This window comes from Trachurus trachurus (genome assembly GCF_905171665.1).
Source record: "Trachurus trachurus genome assembly, chromosome: 11".
Classification (NCBI taxonomy): domain Eukaryota; kingdom Metazoa; phylum Chordata; class Actinopteri; order Carangiformes; family Carangidae; genus Trachurus; species Trachurus trachurus.
Genome location: NC_139904.1, coordinates 4,630,726 through 4,646,536, shown reverse-complemented (window position 1 = coordinate 4,646,536; position 15,811 = coordinate 4,630,726). Strand labels below are relative to the sequence as shown.

Genomic DNA, 15,811 nt, shown 5'->3' with positions numbered 1-15,811 from the left:
TAAGCAGTTTTTTTTACTCAGCGTTGCATATAGATTAGAAGATAAGTATGATCATACAGGCTTGCCATGATGCCACTGTTAAACCCAAGTTATTATGTGCAGTCTATGTCTGATGCTTGTTAAAGGCCTATGGCTTGTTGAGAGCGAATAACACATGGTTTGTTATTACTGATGAGAACGCACACAACATATAATGTTGGAATTCTTTTGAATATTTATGGAGGTGTAACGCTCAGTTTGTTGAAAATAAATTTGGCACACCCAGTCTTTGCAGGTGCACACCCAATGTCTTTTTTCTGGCTACGCTACTGGACGAAAACGAAGGGAATTTTATCTATAATTTCAGTACGTTTTAGTTAGTTTTGTAAACACACAATACAGTTTTAGTTAGTTATCGTTTTTTCATTTGATTATAGTTTTTATTTATTTCAGTTAACGAAAATGTTTTTTCAATTCTAGTTTTCGCCATTTCATTCGTTTTCGTTAACGATAATAACCTTGCCTCATATTAAAAAAGGTCTTTTCATGTGTTTTTAAATAAATATATAAATTACTGTCATGCATAGGGATGTAATAAAAAAAAAAGGTTCTCTACCGTACACATTTCCTTGTAAAACCATTTCTTGTGTGTGGGAGTTAAGACATATACAGTAAACTCATGTAGATTAATTACACAAGCTCTGACAGCTTTGAAACTTGACACAATTGTTGTCAGAAACTTGTTTTACCTAGTCTTAGTTGTAATTTTTATTTAGTCTTAGTTGTAGTTTTTATTTAGTCTTAGTCTTAGTTGTAGTTTTTCAGGTTTTGGGAGAAAGCCTCTGTCAGACCTCTGAATATGAACTTGTTCCCTTTTAGTTGCATCCATCCTATAATGTTTTTTTTTTTCAAAAACTGTAAAACTTCTTAAACCTATTTATATTATTAACCTATCTCCTCCCACATTTTTTCCTCAATTGACACCAAACTTGCTAGAGAGCATCTTCAGACTGTCCTACACAAAACTGGTTTCTCAGATTTTTGATTTATCAAAAATTTAACCTACAGTGCATCAAAATGTTTGAGTGTACAGTAAACACTACTGTAATATACCTACCTGCAAATTCTTGCTAAATACATTTTCAACGTTCATGGAAAAAATGGACAACATTTTGGAATCATGGTAGATGATGTGTGGCAAATTTCAGAATTTTATCTCAAAAACTGAATTTTTCACAGCATTTTGAATTTTTCTCTCATGTGAACAATTAGAGTCAAAGCAAGAATGGCATATTTAAACATCAGTTATTGAGCTGAGTAGCAGCTATAATTATTAATTGAAGCCTTAAGTTGTTAAACCACTTTGACCAACGACAGCAGTAAAATGCTGCTTTAGCATTGACATGATTGATCAGCCAATACTTTCCTGATGATATCTTCAGTGCAGTACTTACCTGTGCAGAGTACTTGTACACTTCCTCCACCTGTGCTGCTAATTATAAAGAGAATGGGATGTTGTGTAGATGCAAGAGACGTTAAAGACGAAGCTGAACATGAAACAAGTCAAGACAACATTTTATTATGTTGACGAAAAACAGGAACGAACGTACATTCAGTTTTTGTGATGAACTGACACGTTGATACATTTTATATCATTCCATATGAACAGATACAAACTTTTCACACATGTAATTAAACCAGAATCACTTTTCAACTTTTCATGTTTCACATTTTATCATCTGGAGAAAAATCAAATGTTCAGTAATTTATCTTTTTTTTTTAGCTCATCACTCACACACAAGGTCATGATAAAAAACATAATGCGAAATGAAAAGTATGGTGGTAAAAAAGGAAAAGTGTAATAATGGGGCAGCAGGAGGACAGGTGCAGTTTAACAGGTTCAATTCACTGACTTTTCCCTTTAAGAAATAAACAACATTATTAATATGATCATCTTCTTTATCTCTAACGGCTCTGCTCCACTGTCACTGACACCTTCACTGGTAACAGCTTCAATGGAAGGTTATTAACAGTGTTAGTGTATGGAAACATCTTCTGAGTGAAAGTGTGTGTGAAGGTGTGTATGTGTGTGTTAGTATCAGGATCAGAGAACGACAGTTTTCCTCTGTTCAAGTCCAGAATCACTCTGATCCTTTGGAGCTTCTTCTGCTCTGGGAGATAAATGACTGGACCTGATGGTGAAAATGCTGAGTATTTACCTTCAATGAACCATAACATCCATAATCCAGACAGTATCTTGTCTCCCTTCCTCTGCACAGACTCTGTTAACACACCCAGTTCCCACCCTGTATTTTCTCCAACCTCGACATCCCAGCTGTGAGTCCCTGAGTTAAAACCCTCAGAGCCCAGGACAGAGCAGTAAGTATCAAACCTCTCTGGATTGTCAGGAAGCTGCTGTTTGTCTCCTCGTCTCACACTGGTCAGATCTCCAGACAGGATGAGTCCTGGATGAGCAGTGTTTGGGTCCAGAACCACAGGACTGTAGGAGACCATGTCCTTCATCTTGTTCCAGATGTTGAAGGTCAGGTTGCCCAGGTGTTTGGCCTGGTCTATCAGAGCTCCTGAGTCCAGCTGTGGATCCTCCAGCAGGGGGCGCTGCTGGACTCTTTCCACTGCAGCCTTGTAGTTGAGCAGGAATGAGACGTCTTCAGCTCTCAGCTCGTCCTCTGTGGCTCTGACTGTGTGTGAAAGAACTGCTATCTCTCTGCTCAGAGCCTTCATCTTCTCCTTCATCCTCTGACTCTTCTGCTCCTCTTCCTCCCTCAGTGCAGCCATCCTGGCCTCCTCTTCCTCTACTAGAAACTGGTGAAGCTTCTTGAACTGCTCCTTAATCTGCCTCTGTGTGTGTTGGGCCTGGACCTTAATGTGTTCTGCTGTTTGACCAAACTTCACCTGAACTTCTTCAAAACCCTTTAACTTCTTCTTTAAGGGCACCAGAGTTTCCTCAAGTTCCTTCTTGAGGTCTGAAGCAGCTTCATCGATGGGTCTGAATCTGTGGTTGGTGTGTTTTTTTGAATCTCTGCAGATGTGACACACTGGCTGCTGATGGTCCAGACAGAAGAGTTTGAGTTTCTCAGAGTGCAGACTGCAGAGAGCCTCTGAAGATCTCTGCTCTTTCTGCTGTAAGAAGCTCTCACACAGGTTCTTCAACGCCAGGTTATTAGTTGGTTCATCCTTTGAAGACCTTCTCTTACAAACTGGACACAGCGGATCTTGTTTCTCATTCCACCAGCTCTTCAGACAGTCTTTACAGAAGCTGTGGCTGCAGGACAGAACAACAGGATCTCTGAAGACCTCCGTACAGACCGGACAGCAGAGATCCTCCTCTGATCTGGAAGCCATTTAGTCTGTGAGTGAAGCTGAAAACACAGCAGACAGGAAGTAGAGTCAGTCATGGCTCCCCTCCCTCCTTTACTGACTAGACTGAAATTTACTGTGACTCTGAGTCCAGGTTTTAGTCAAACTCACCTTCAGTGTGTGGAGTGTCAGCAGGTTGAAGCAGCAGTGTTGTAGCTGGACTCACTCACAGGAAGTTCTTAGTTTGTTCTGAAGCTGAATCTGATCGTCTCTTCTTCAGTCTGCGTCTCTGGGACTGACAAAATCCAATGCACTGTTTCCTGGTTTATCTTAGGTGAAGCCAGGCGAGGGGGCGGAGCTTTGAAAACTGACTGAATGTTGAACATGTCGGACCAGATGAATGTAGAGGAGCAGGTCCAGGCATGTGCCTCGTATTGAAAAAGCCCTTTTCATGTGTTTTTTAATAAATAAATAAATTACTGTTGTGCATAGGGATGTAAAAAAAAATATAGCCTATATATAGCTGCTGCGCAGCGATGGGTCTGGTCCGGGCTATTTTTTTGGCAAATTTAGGCAAATTCTGAGCAAAAAACAGGAGAATAGGAAGAAAGCCGTGTCTTGTGTGTGTGGGAGTTAAGACATGTTAACTCATGTTGATTAATAACACAAGCTCTGACAGCTTTGAAATGTGACATAATTGTGGTCAGGAAGTTTCTGTACCTGTTGGAAAAACCTGGGTGTGAATATCTTGATGTGTGTAACATGTATTTAGTCTTAATCTTAGTTGTAGTTTTTATTTAGTCTTAGTTTTAGTTTTTATTTAGTCTTAATCTTAGTTGTCGAGAAAGCCTCTGTCAGACCTCTGAGGATTACATTTTTCCCTTTTAGTTGCATCCATCCCATAATGTTCCCATCAGTCCTCATCAGGTTCCATTCACTCTTATCTACCTGTGGGTCGCACTCAAGTTGTCCAATATTGAGCTGTGGCGTTTTCTTCCTGCAGCTTTGGACATTGACAAGAAAACTACATTGTGGTTTTTATTTAGTTCTCCTTTTTGAAAAATTGTCATTTTTATTTCAGTTACTAAATTATTTTTTCACTGCTACTTTTAGTTTTAGTGAACTATAATAACCCTGTAATGATGACGTCACTCACCAAGCAGCTGGTTGATGGCGCCCTGGTCACACAGATCCTGCTTCACTGACTCGTCACCTGATGATGTCACAGACCTCAGGACTCGAACACAGAGTCTCATCGGAGCCTTTTTGCTGCCGCGACCTCCGGTGCCATGGAAACTGTGACCATGACCAAAGTACGAGTCTGAAACAGAAGAAGATGAGACACATCTGAGGACAAAGTTCAAATATCTGAACCTGAACTACAAGTTTAAAGTTGAGAGGTTGAAGATGAAAATCAGACCGGTCATGAAAAATCAGATCAGATGTTTGTCAAACAGAAAATAAAAAATTAAGGGGCACAAAGCTTTAAAGTGAAAAATATATGAACAGTGCTATACCAATATCTGATGAGATCCTAGGAGCTATGTTGTCGGGGGCTTAATGCCCCTGGTAGGGTCTCCCAAGGCAAACAGGTCCTAGGTGACAGGTCAGACCAAGAGCGGTTCCAAAGCCCCTATTAAGAAAGCAATACCGAGGAAGTTCACGTCGCCCGGATTGGCGTCACCGGGGTCCCACCCAGGAGCCAGGCCTGAGGTTGGGCCTCTGCATCTGGCGGCCGGTTTCTGCCCATGGGATCTGGCCGGGCGCAGCCTGAAAGAGTGACGTGGGGCCGCCTTCCAGTAGGCCCACCACCACCAGGAAGGGTCAGAAGGGGCTGGTGCATAGAGCCTGAGCTTGTGCGGGAGGCTGAGCAGTACCGGCTAGAGATAGTCAGACTCATCTCCACGCACAGTCTGGCCTCCGAAACCCAACTCCTTGAGAGAGGCTGGACTCTCTTCCACTCTGGAGTTGCCCACGGTGAGAGGTGGTGAGCTGGTGTGGGCTTGCTCATAGCTCCCCAGCTCAGCCGCCATGTGTTTCTCACTGTTGTCTCGGCCTACGGGCCGAACAGCAGTACAGAGTACCTGACCTTCTTGGAGGCCCTGGGTGGGGTACTGGAAGTTGCTCCAACCGGGGACTCCATCGTTTTACTGGGGGACTTCAACGCTCACGTGGGCAGCGACAGTGGCACCTAGAGAGGTGTGATTGGGAGGAACGGCCTCCCCGATCTGAACCCGAGTGGTGTTTTGTTAATGGACTTCTGTGCTAGTCACAGTTTGTCCATAATGAACACCATGTTCAAGCATTAGGGTGTCCATCAGTGCACGTGACACCAGGACACCCTAGGCCGGAGGTCAATGATCGACTTTGTAGTCGTGTCATCTGACTTCTGGCCGTACGTCTTGGACACACGGGTGAAGAGAGGGGCTGAGCTGTCAACTGATCACCACCTGGTAGTGAGTTGGATCCGCTGGCAGAGGAGGAAGCTGGACAGACTTGGCAGACCCAAACACACTGTGAGGGTCTGCTGGGGACATCTGGCGGAATCCCCTGTCAGGGAAGTCTTGAACTCCCAGCTCCGGGAGAGCTTCGACCAGATCCCGAGGGAGGAAGAGACATTGAGTCAGAGTGCTGAAGAAGGAGTCCTATCGAGCCTGGCTGGCAGCTCAGTCGGTCGTGGAAGCAAAAACTTGTGTCTGGGAAAAGTTCGGGGAGGCAATGGAGGAGGACTACCGGTCGGTCTTGAAGAAATTCTGGCAAACCACCCGATGCCTCAGGAGGGGGAAGCAGTGCTCCACCAACACTATTTACCAGTGGAGGTAAGGAGCTGTTGACCTTGACTGGGGATATTGTCAGGTGGTGGAAGGAATACTTTGAGGATCTCCTCAATCCCGCTGACATGCCTTCCGTAGAAGAAGCAGAGGCTGAGGACTCAGAGGTTGATTCATTACCCAAGCTGAAGTCACTGAGGTAGTTCGGAAGCTCCTCAGTGGCAAGGCACTGGGGGTGGATGAGATCCGCCCTGAGTACCTCAAGTCTCTGGATGTTGTGGGGCTGTCGTAGCTGACACGCCTCTGCAGCATCGCGTGGCAGTTGGGGACAGTGCCTCTGGACTGGCAGACTGGGATGGTGGTCCCTCTATTCAAGAAGGGGGACCAGAGGGTGTGTTCCAACTATCGGGGAATCACACTCCTCAGCCTCCCGCGGAAAGTCTACTCCAGGGTATTGTAGAGGAGAATTCGGCCGATAGTTGAACCTCGGATTCAGCAGTAACAATGCGGTTTTTGTCCTGGTTGTGGACCACTAGACCAGATCTATACCCTCCACAGGGTGCTCGAGGGTTCATGGGAGTTTGCCCAACCTGTCCACATGTGTTTTGTGGACCCGAAGAAAGCTTTCAATTGTGTCCCTCGTGGCGTTCTGTGGGAGGTGCTCCTGGAGTATGGGGTTGGAAGCCCTCTGCTAAGGGCTGTATGGTCTCTGTACGACCGAAGCAGGAGCTTGGTTCGCATTGCCGGCAGTTAATCAGATCTGTTCCCAGTGCATGTTGGACTCCGGCAGGTCTGCCCTTTGTCACCGGTTCTGTTCATTATCTTTATGGACAGAATTTCTAGGTGCAGCCAGGGGCTCTTTCGAGCCAGGACCTTCAGCATGCGCTGGGGCAGTTTGCAGTTGAGTGTGAAGCAGCTGCGATGAGAATCAGCACCTCTAAGTCCGAGGCCATGGTTCCTGACCGGAAAAAGTCCTGCCAGGTCCAGGTCCTGCCTCAGGGGAGGAGTTTAAGTATCTTGGGGACTTCACGAGGGAGGGAAGGATGAAGCGTGAGATTGACAGGGGGATTGGTGCAGCAGAAGCAGTATGTGGTCGTTGTATCGGTCTATCGTGGTGAAGAAGGAGCTGAGCCGAAAGGCGAAGCTCTCAATTTACCAGTCTAACTGCCTTCCTACCCTCACCTACGGTCATGAACTCTGGGTCATGACCGAAAGAACAAGATCCCGGATACAAGCGGCCGAAATGAGCTTCCTCCGCAGGGTGGAGGGGCGCTCCCTTAGAGATAGGGTGAGGAGCTCTGTCACCCGGGAGGAGCTCGGAGTAGAGCCGCTGCTCCTCCACATCAAGAGGAGCCAGCTGAGGTGGCTTGGGCGTCTGTATCGGATGACTCCTGGACGCCTTCCTGGGGGGGTATATTGAGCATTTCCCACCGGGAGGAGACCCCGAAGAAGACCCAGGACACGCTGGAGTGACTATGTCACTTGGCTGGCCTTGGAATTCCTTGGGATCCTCCCAGGATGTCCCTGCTCCAAGCTGCCCCCGTGACTTGATAAGTGAAAGATGATGGATGGATGGATGGATGGATAGATTATACTAGACTAGATTAGATAAAACTAGACTAGATTAGAATAGACATATTGATGACAGTGCCTAAAGTTTGCCCTTTGCCCTCACCTTGGCCCATGCACCAGTCCAGCAGCAGCAGCAGGCGGGCGTTGCCCTGACAGGACATGAACTGGTCGAGCAGCAGAGGAGCTACGGTGCTGAGGGAGGCCAGCGCCTGCAGCTGCAGCTCCTCCTGCTGGACCACCGACCAGAACCGCCGGCCCGACCCGGCTCCAGAGCGCCGCGGCCCGGAGGAGGAGACGGGCGGCTTCAGCAGCGTCAGCAGAGACAACATCACATGATGTTCTCTGTAGAGCTGAGGGAGGAGAGAGAGTTAGATTAAAGTCTGGAATAAAAGCCTCAGAGTCTCAACCAGACTCCGGTCTCCTACTGGACCGGGTCTGGATCCAGGTTTGAGTCTCAGTTAGAAGCCGGGTCTGTTTCTATTTTCTACAAGTTCTTGTGAATGTACAAAACCTCTCAAAGCCCACGATCGCCTGTTTGAGCACTTTCTAAGCTGCTTCATTCCCGCTACAGTTCTCAATGAGCCTGAACATGGACGCCGCGTTCAAAACAACTCAGAAGACGGATAAAAACGAGCTCCGAGTCGTGAAAAATGAATTGAACGGCGTTGAACTCGGAAACTCGGGTATCATCTCAGAGCTATGGGGCGATTTTCCACCTTGAAGTCACGACAACATCAAAACATAGCGGCCTTCATCTTAAACGGTTAAAAATTGTGTTCCTCATATGCAACGGAAATAACGTTTAACGGTTACCTAGGCTATAGCGTTATATGTGCACTCACCTGCGCCGTGTCCTTCATTTGCCTGCAGCGTGAGCGCAATGATGTCGGAAGTCGGAAATTTCCAAGTTGGGAATTCTGACTTCCAAGTTGTTTTGAATGCACCATAAAACCCGACCCAGGTCCGATCCATGGTGGTTGAAGCTCAGACCTTATGCAGCCGGACTCACGAGGGTTAATTCTCAGCCTGAATGCAGCCAAATAAAAGGACGCCTGTGGTCCAACCTGAGTTATTTTTATAGGTCTGGACCTGAACCCGGTGCATCCAGTCGTGTTGTTCGGCCCATTGAGAACTGTGACTGAGCCGAGGAAAGAAGCGGAGCCTATATACAGTCTGTGGGCGGAGCAACACATTTATTTAGAAGAAGTTTAATCGGTGCCTGACCCTATAAACTTTTACCAGTAGAGGTTTTTTTCTGGAATAGAGATTTAAATGAAGTAAATGACAGAGATTTGCCGGGACACAATGTGGAAAGATGTAGGGGTTCTAATGTTGTTCCCTCCCTGCAAATGTACAAGTGACGTTGTTGCTGTTTGCACTGAGTGGGGAGAAAAAAGGGGGACAACTTTGTATATTATGTGAATACAGTATATATTGTACATTTTCAATAAAAAATTGATAGCAAAAAAAAAGAAGTTGAATGGGTGCTGGTTAAACTAGTAAGTGATGCTGCTCTGGATCCGACTCTTTCCTTTTGTCCTGACTCTGTTAAACAGGAACAACAGAACCAGTGGAGAGGAGTTTACTCTTTGTTTTAAATTAAATGTGTCCCATATAGACGCCTGTCTCTGCTAGAAGACGGGTCAGTTCAGCAGCTGAAGCCTGAGCTGCTGTTGGAGGATTTACAGTATATCACAGTTATATTCACTGTGTGAGAGTGAGAGAGTGATGAACCTGCAGAGCAGCGTCGTCCTGGGACATCAGCACCAACAGGTTGAGCAGCAGCTTCTTCATCCTCAGGTCTTCGCTGCTGTAGCTCAGCTGCAGGTCACGAACCACAGAGCTCTGAGTTTTCACTGAGACACAAACACAGAAACGTTTTATAAAGAAAAGTGATTTAATGAGACAAAACAAAGTGGAGTTAATGGATGTTATTATCTGACTCACACTCTGGAAACGTGGCCAAACTCACGATCTCTTTGGCAAATAAACTCTCCTGAGAATCAGACACATGACATCACACTGATGACGGACACATGATGACATCATACATTAATGATGAGAGGATGATGATGTCAGCGCTTCACTCACTATGAGCAGAGAGTTAGGATTCTCAGCGATGAGCGTGGTGATGACGAGCAGATCGTTCCTGAGCTGCAGCTCTGAGAGTCGGGACCCGTTCATCAGCAGCTGGAGAAACGACTCCTTCAGAGACCTGAGGTCCAAAACAACCAGGAGGAGAACACAACGTCAGGACCAGAGAGGATCAGAGAGGAACAACATGAAACTTCTTCAGCTCTGAGTTACAAAGACTCATGGTTTAGTCTGAGAGGAGACAGAGATGAAGTCTCTCTAACCCTCCTCTCCTCCATGTGCATTTGTTACCAACGAAGCCGGTGAGAAATCAATCCATGGAGCGGTGGATAAGGTTATTTATCATCTACCATGTTACCATGTGTATATCTGTGTAGTCTTATCTGTCATCAACAAGAGATTACGGGTTACTGGCGCGTTACATTTGTGTGGCGGTGTCGCCATGGAGACAAGAGCTGGGACACCGGGTCGGAGGCTCTGATCTTACAAGTTGGTTTTCAGCCAAGAGACGCTAGGTGGAAGGCAGAGAGCCTCCATTCATTGTAAGGTCTTTTGTAATAGGAACTTGGGCTTCTTAAAATGTTTTATTGTATTTTGTATCATGTAGATGACTTAGCTTTTCTTTTCACTAACCATACAGGTACAGGATAGTGTACACCTTACTAAAATGCATTGCACTTGATTTGGTCTTTTTTAAATGTAGAAACTATGTTTCTGTATCAGGTAAATTCAGAGACTGCTTGATGAAAAACTGTCCCTGAAGGCAACGTGAATCAGTGGTTTTGCATGAATTTCCCTCTAAAACAACTCTGTCTGGTAACGTTCTGTTATTATCTCATAGCGTGGTGAATGTGCAGGTCACAACTTGTCCACCAGAGCGTTGTGGAGTTGTTGGATTGTGTATTTGATGAGTTTGATGAGGGAAAGCAAGAAATCCCATGAGCCTATGGAGCGTAGCTCTGAGCAGCTCACGGCTCTGCTCCGCCGTTCTAAAAACAGCTTGCACCGACAATTAAAGGTAACAAACCTACTGCTATGACTATAGGGATTATGGCAATGGGCCAATTTGACAAAATGTTGAACTATCCCTTTGAACTAAACCAGTAGAGAACCAGTAGAGGCTCGTACACCACACAGTCCATGGAGCTGAGCTGGGCCGTGACCTCCTCCTTGCTGCCTCTCTCCAGCAGGTTCCACAGGATCTCAGAGGAGCAGAACAGAACCTGTCCGGACGGGTCGGGCTCGTTCATGTGCAGACAGACGCTCTCGGCTCCGCGGGCGTTCAGCATCAGAGCACAGTTCAGGTCTGCGGCCGTCAGAGAGAAAAACACAATTACACATAAATAGATGATTGATGAAGTGATTAAGAGTAAAATCAGCCCATTGACCTGCTGACTTTGACTGGAGGACTCTTCAGATTCTGATTGTTGATGTTAATGAGGTGAGTTAAGCTCTCGAGTGCTGCGTCTAATGAAGGAGGTTACCTGTTCACCTGACAGCTCTGACAGACAGATAGACGGAGGGTCATACTGAAGCAGGGACTGACCTGAGGAGCCTGACAGCAGCTGCAGCGTCTGCAGCAGCGCCAGCCTGACGGACGGCTGCTCCTCCACGGCAGCCAGAGACAGGAGCAGCGTCTGGGCCACATCACTGAGCTCCAGCAGCTGCAGCCTGTAGCCTGGAGAGGTCGGCTGCAGCCCTGACACAACACACACAACACACACATACTGTACATGTTAGATTATAACTCTGTTAGCGCTGACAGGAGTGTGTGGACGGGACATCAGAGGAACAACACTGAGAAATGAAGGGAAAGAGATTCAACACAACATGAACTCATGTTTAAACAAACACAGGTTTGGTTTGAGTGAAATAACTTCTATAATAACTTTATATAATGAAATGAAATTCTTGAAACAGACTCATGAACTTCTTCTGATAACTTATCATCAGTTTAATGAGCAGCTGACTTCATCACAGAGTTTAATCTGCTCAGAAACTTACAAGCCCCAGCTGATGCTAACATGCAAAACTGACACTAAGCATTAAGCTCAGTGAACACAGACATGAAGAGAAGGCAGGTCAGACCGATTTCTGAAGTTATATATGAACCACTCGCGAAAAATAAACAAGAAACAAAGAAAGAAAACAAGAAAGAAAAAGAGAAAACAAGAAAAAAGATTAAGAAAAAGAAAATTATTTGTACTTTTCATTGTGTTATTTTAGTAATCTGTGTCTGTCTGTCTTGTATTGTACCTTCTGTTAAATGGACCATGAGTCTGTAATAAAGATATGAAAGAAAGAAAGAAAACAAGAAAGAAAGAAAGAAAGAAAGAAAGAAAGAAAGAAAGAAAGAAACAGAGAAAGAGATGATGGAGATGAAAGTAAAGAAAAGCCAGAGGAGAAGCACCAGCATGCCACAGACAGCCAATCAGAGCCTCACTCAGTGAAAGTCTAGAGAATCTGTGAGAGTGGAGCGTCGGCGCCGTCGGCCCCGTGCTGAGCGCCGTACCGTCAGGTCCAGAGTCTGGAGACACGGAGCTGAAGAACGACTGGACCAAGTCCACGAGCTGCTGCCTGACCTCGGACTGACACACCCTCATCAGACAACCTGACACACACACACACACACACACACACACACACACACACACACACACACACACACACACACACACACACACACACACACACACACACATCATCATCATCATCATCACACCTGGTGAAGAACATGAAACACCAGGTGGTAAAAACAGAAAATAAACTAAAAACTACCGGTATTATAACTGTGACAGATGACTGATCTTACAGAAACAGGCTGTGATTGGTTCATATGTTTTGTCAGATTTATTATTGATTATTGTCCAAAAATGATCAAATAAACCAGGGAGACAAATCAGACATGAGCACTGCAGTTTAATTTGAATGTTTTCAGATAAACGTGTATTAATCCGCAGGTGAAAATAGTCCTCTATAAATATAAGATGTACTCCAGACAGAGAACCAGTGGTGTTGGGTTTAGTAAATGTTCAGACAATGAAGGACCGGGTTCCCACTCTTTTCTTTAAATCATTTTCCAGGACATTTTCTCTCTCTTCCAGAAGTGTTCTTTCAACGGTTGTACCTTACTTCGGATATGATTGTTTTAATGTGTATTCCTCTCTCAACCCCAGAAGTCTCATTTAAAAGATGTGCAGTCTGTGGCTCTAACTTATCTATGAAATAATCTCTTACATTTTTAGAAATTGTGACAAATTTATCATAAAACAACACAAACATGTTGTTTTTGTTGTTAAACCACCCTGCGGGAGAGAAAACTGTCCAATACTGGAAACACTCATCAACTCAGAGTCTTTGGTTTTCTCACTAGACACTTCTTTAGAAAATAAATCCTTTTTATAAATCCTCCTGCTAGCTGATGTCAAGATTTGATAAATAATTTTCCAACCTTTTCCAGGACATTTTACTTTTTTTTTCTCATTTTCCATGTGTTCCATGACTGAAAAATTGGGCAACCATTTTCCAGGTTTTCCATGTTTTCCAGGATGTGTGGGAACCCTGAAGGTCACATGATCTCTGCCTATGAATTTCAGCCTTTTCCTTTAACTTTCAAGTCCTAATATTAATTTAAAGTAATAATAAAAGAAGTGAAATTAGTGGCTGATAAAAGGTAAAACAAAACCTTAAATACACGTGATACTCCTCAGTTCTTCTGTTAAAAACCACTGAGTCCTTTAAGAACTGATCTGAGTTCGTACCGAGGTGAGACAGGAAGTCGATGGCGTCCTGGGCGTACGTCGCCTCATCGGATGTTTTCTCCTTGAGGAAGGGAAGCCTGAGAAGGAAGACAGAAAACATCTCTGAGATGATTCACAACACAGCAACAACTAGTTTCCTCGTGGGATTGAAGTGTGTTTCAAGTAAGTAAAGTAAGTAAAACTTTATTTATATAGCACCCATCATAGTCAGTTCCTCACCTACAGATCTGCAGCGCCTCGGTCAGGATGGGAACGTACTCTGGATGCTCCTTCACCTTCTCCGCACAGATGTTGAATATTTTGGAGATGGCCGTCAGCTCCTTCAGCAGCTTTTACATCACAGAGTTAAAGAGGTTTCAACATGAAGCGTGTGAGCTGGTTCACAGAGAAAACTCCCAGAGGAGGAGGAGGATTAGGAGGAGGAGGAGCAGGAGGAGGAGGTGATAACTGAGGTTATTTCTGAACAGAGAAACGCTGACGGACTCAGAGACGAGCCGGTAAATTGGAGCCTGGGGAGATTCAGGTTGAAACATCACAGCACCAGGGAAATGATGATGCTGCAGTTTGAGTTCTTGGAAGGAGGCGTGTGTGTGTGCGTGTGTGTGTACATATCAAACTATATGTCAGAGAGCATTATGTGGAAAACAAAGGATACAAATCCAACATGGCTTCTCTTCAGCAGCTTCTTCAGGACAAACAGGTGTCTCTCCTTCAGGTTCGCCTTCAGGAACAACAAGAACAACACAGTTGAGTCCAGTATGATGATGACAAACACACAAACACACAACCATCACATCCCATCAGACTGAAACACTCACAGTCAGAGGATCCTCCAGCAGCCGGATCACTTTACTGAGCTCCAGACTTTTAGCACTGACCTGCTGATGAGCCAACAACGATAAATACATTTACATTTACTGTGGGTCATCTTAAAATGTGCAATAAATCAAATTATTATAACATCTGGAGATTAAATATATAAAATTATCTTTTTTTTTTTAATCATCCACTTTTTGGCACAAACATTTGTAAAAAGCATGTTTTTTTTTTTTTCAACTGACATAAAACATTTCTACTGAACAACAGACTGAATTGTAGTGTATTTACACTTCTTGAATTATTAAGTCATGTATAGTCCTGTGTGTGTGTGTGTGTGTGTGTGTGTGTGTGTGTGTGTGTGTGTGTGTGTGTGTGTGTGTGTGTGTGTGTGTGTGTGTGTGTGTGTATGTATGAAAGGGTGTATAAACCACAGTGAAGGTTATTCAGTTTTACTTAATTTACTCTTTATTATAAAATAAAGATAATGAGTGGGTGTTAAAACGAGTTCACCTGCATACAGTACAGTCTTCCAACACCAAATGACATTTACACAGAACATATAGGCTAAGACATATTAAAAAAAACAAAAACAGGTTCTATTGAGATTATTTCATCCTAGCTTTTATCTTATCATATTTTATAGAGTTACTGTTTGGTGTTGTATTATCTATTTATTTATTGAGTCTTACCTCATTTTATTCTATTTTATGTTACCTAAATGTATTCAATTTTATTTGTTTGATTGTTTTTTCTTCTTTTCTTCCGTTATTTTTTATCTTTGATTTGATTGTAAAGCAGTTTGTGCTACAGTTTTTACACGAATAACGTTACAGTTTGATTTTATTTGATAATCAATCAATCTTTATCTTCATTGCAGACAGAATAAACGGTCCACATCGACAAAAAAGATTTAAAAAATAAATATATAATGTAATAAAACAGATTTATAGAGAGAGAATGATTCGACAAACATAAGACACTAAAATGAAAGATAAAATTAAACTGGAATAACGTTAAAACAGGAGACACAGTCAGTTAATAGTTTTTAAAATATAAATATAAGTTATAATATAGTTAATAAAGTGTGTTTACCTCCGGTCCGGACAGCTGGCTCCGGTTGGCTGCTCTGATCCCGGGAACCACCGGTTTCCTCCGGTTCACCGCTGAATCCATGTGACCTCAGCCGGAGAACTGGTCCTCTGCTTCAGCCTCTCTCCTCACACATCGCCGCTCTTCTTCCAACGGTTCTGGTTCTGGTTCTGTTCGTTAACTAAACAGCTCAGAGCTCAATTTAAACCGATTTAAACACGTAAAAACGACGACTGTTCACTAAAAAAGACGTCAAGTTAACGTTTACACGACGCTGTGTTGTGTTTTTAGTCTGTAAAGTGTAGATAATCATAAAAGTGATAGAAAACAACGTTTAACCGTTTCTTCCGTTGGCTTCTGTCCGAGTTCGAGCGCCGCGTACTCCTGTTGCCATGGAGACGGTGTAGT

The 15,811-nt window shown here is 44.1% G+C and overlaps 2 protein-coding genes across 2 annotated transcripts in view; both read right to left on the bottom strand.

Annotated features, from left to right (window-relative positions):
* The window catches only part of cfap69 (cilia and flagella associated protein 69), a gene marked incomplete at its 3' end in the record, with an annotated part of 35,852 nt that extends 20,072 nt beyond the window's left edge, over positions 1-15,780 (bottom strand). Inside the window, exons 1-14 of the mRNA XM_083982338.1 lie at positions 15,743-15,780; positions 15,407-15,573; positions 14,314-14,376; positions 14,151-14,216; positions 13,715-13,824; positions 13,496-13,572; positions 12,247-12,345; positions 11,281-11,433; positions 10,863-11,040; positions 9,732-9,855; positions 9,588-9,636; positions 9,375-9,496; positions 7,744-7,990; positions 4,454-4,618 (exon numbers count right to left, since the gene is read on the bottom strand). Coding sequence (XP_083838464.1) covers positions 4,454-4,618; positions 7,744-7,990; positions 9,375-9,496; positions 9,588-9,636; positions 9,732-9,855; positions 10,863-11,040; positions 11,281-11,433; positions 12,247-12,345; positions 13,496-13,572; positions 13,715-13,824; positions 14,151-14,216; positions 14,314-14,376; positions 15,407-15,487 — 1,534 coding nt within the window. The 5' untranslated portion in view covers positions 15,488-15,573; positions 15,743-15,780. The remainder of the gene's footprint in view (positions 1-4,453; positions 4,619-7,743; positions 7,991-9,374; positions 9,497-9,587; positions 9,637-9,731; positions 9,856-10,862; positions 11,041-11,280; positions 11,434-12,246; positions 12,346-13,495; positions 13,573-13,714; positions 13,825-14,150; positions 14,217-14,313; positions 14,377-15,406; positions 15,574-15,742) is intronic.
* On the bottom strand, positions 1,603-3,374 carry LOC310994014 (nuclear factor 7, ovary-like). Its single transcript, XM_083982514.1, has one exon. It carries the CDS (start codon positions 3,340-3,342, stop codon positions 1,945-1,947), a length of 1,398 nt encoding a protein of 465 aa, XP_083838640.1. The 5' UTR covers positions 3,343-3,374; the 3' UTR covers positions 1,603-1,944.
* Positions 15,781-15,811: the final 31 nt, after the last annotated feature.

Coding starts and splice junctions, on each gene's coding strand:
- LOC310994014 (XM_083982514.1), bottom strand. CDS start 3,342: ATGGCTTCCAGATCAGAGGAGGATCTCTGCTGTCCGGTCTGTACGGAG.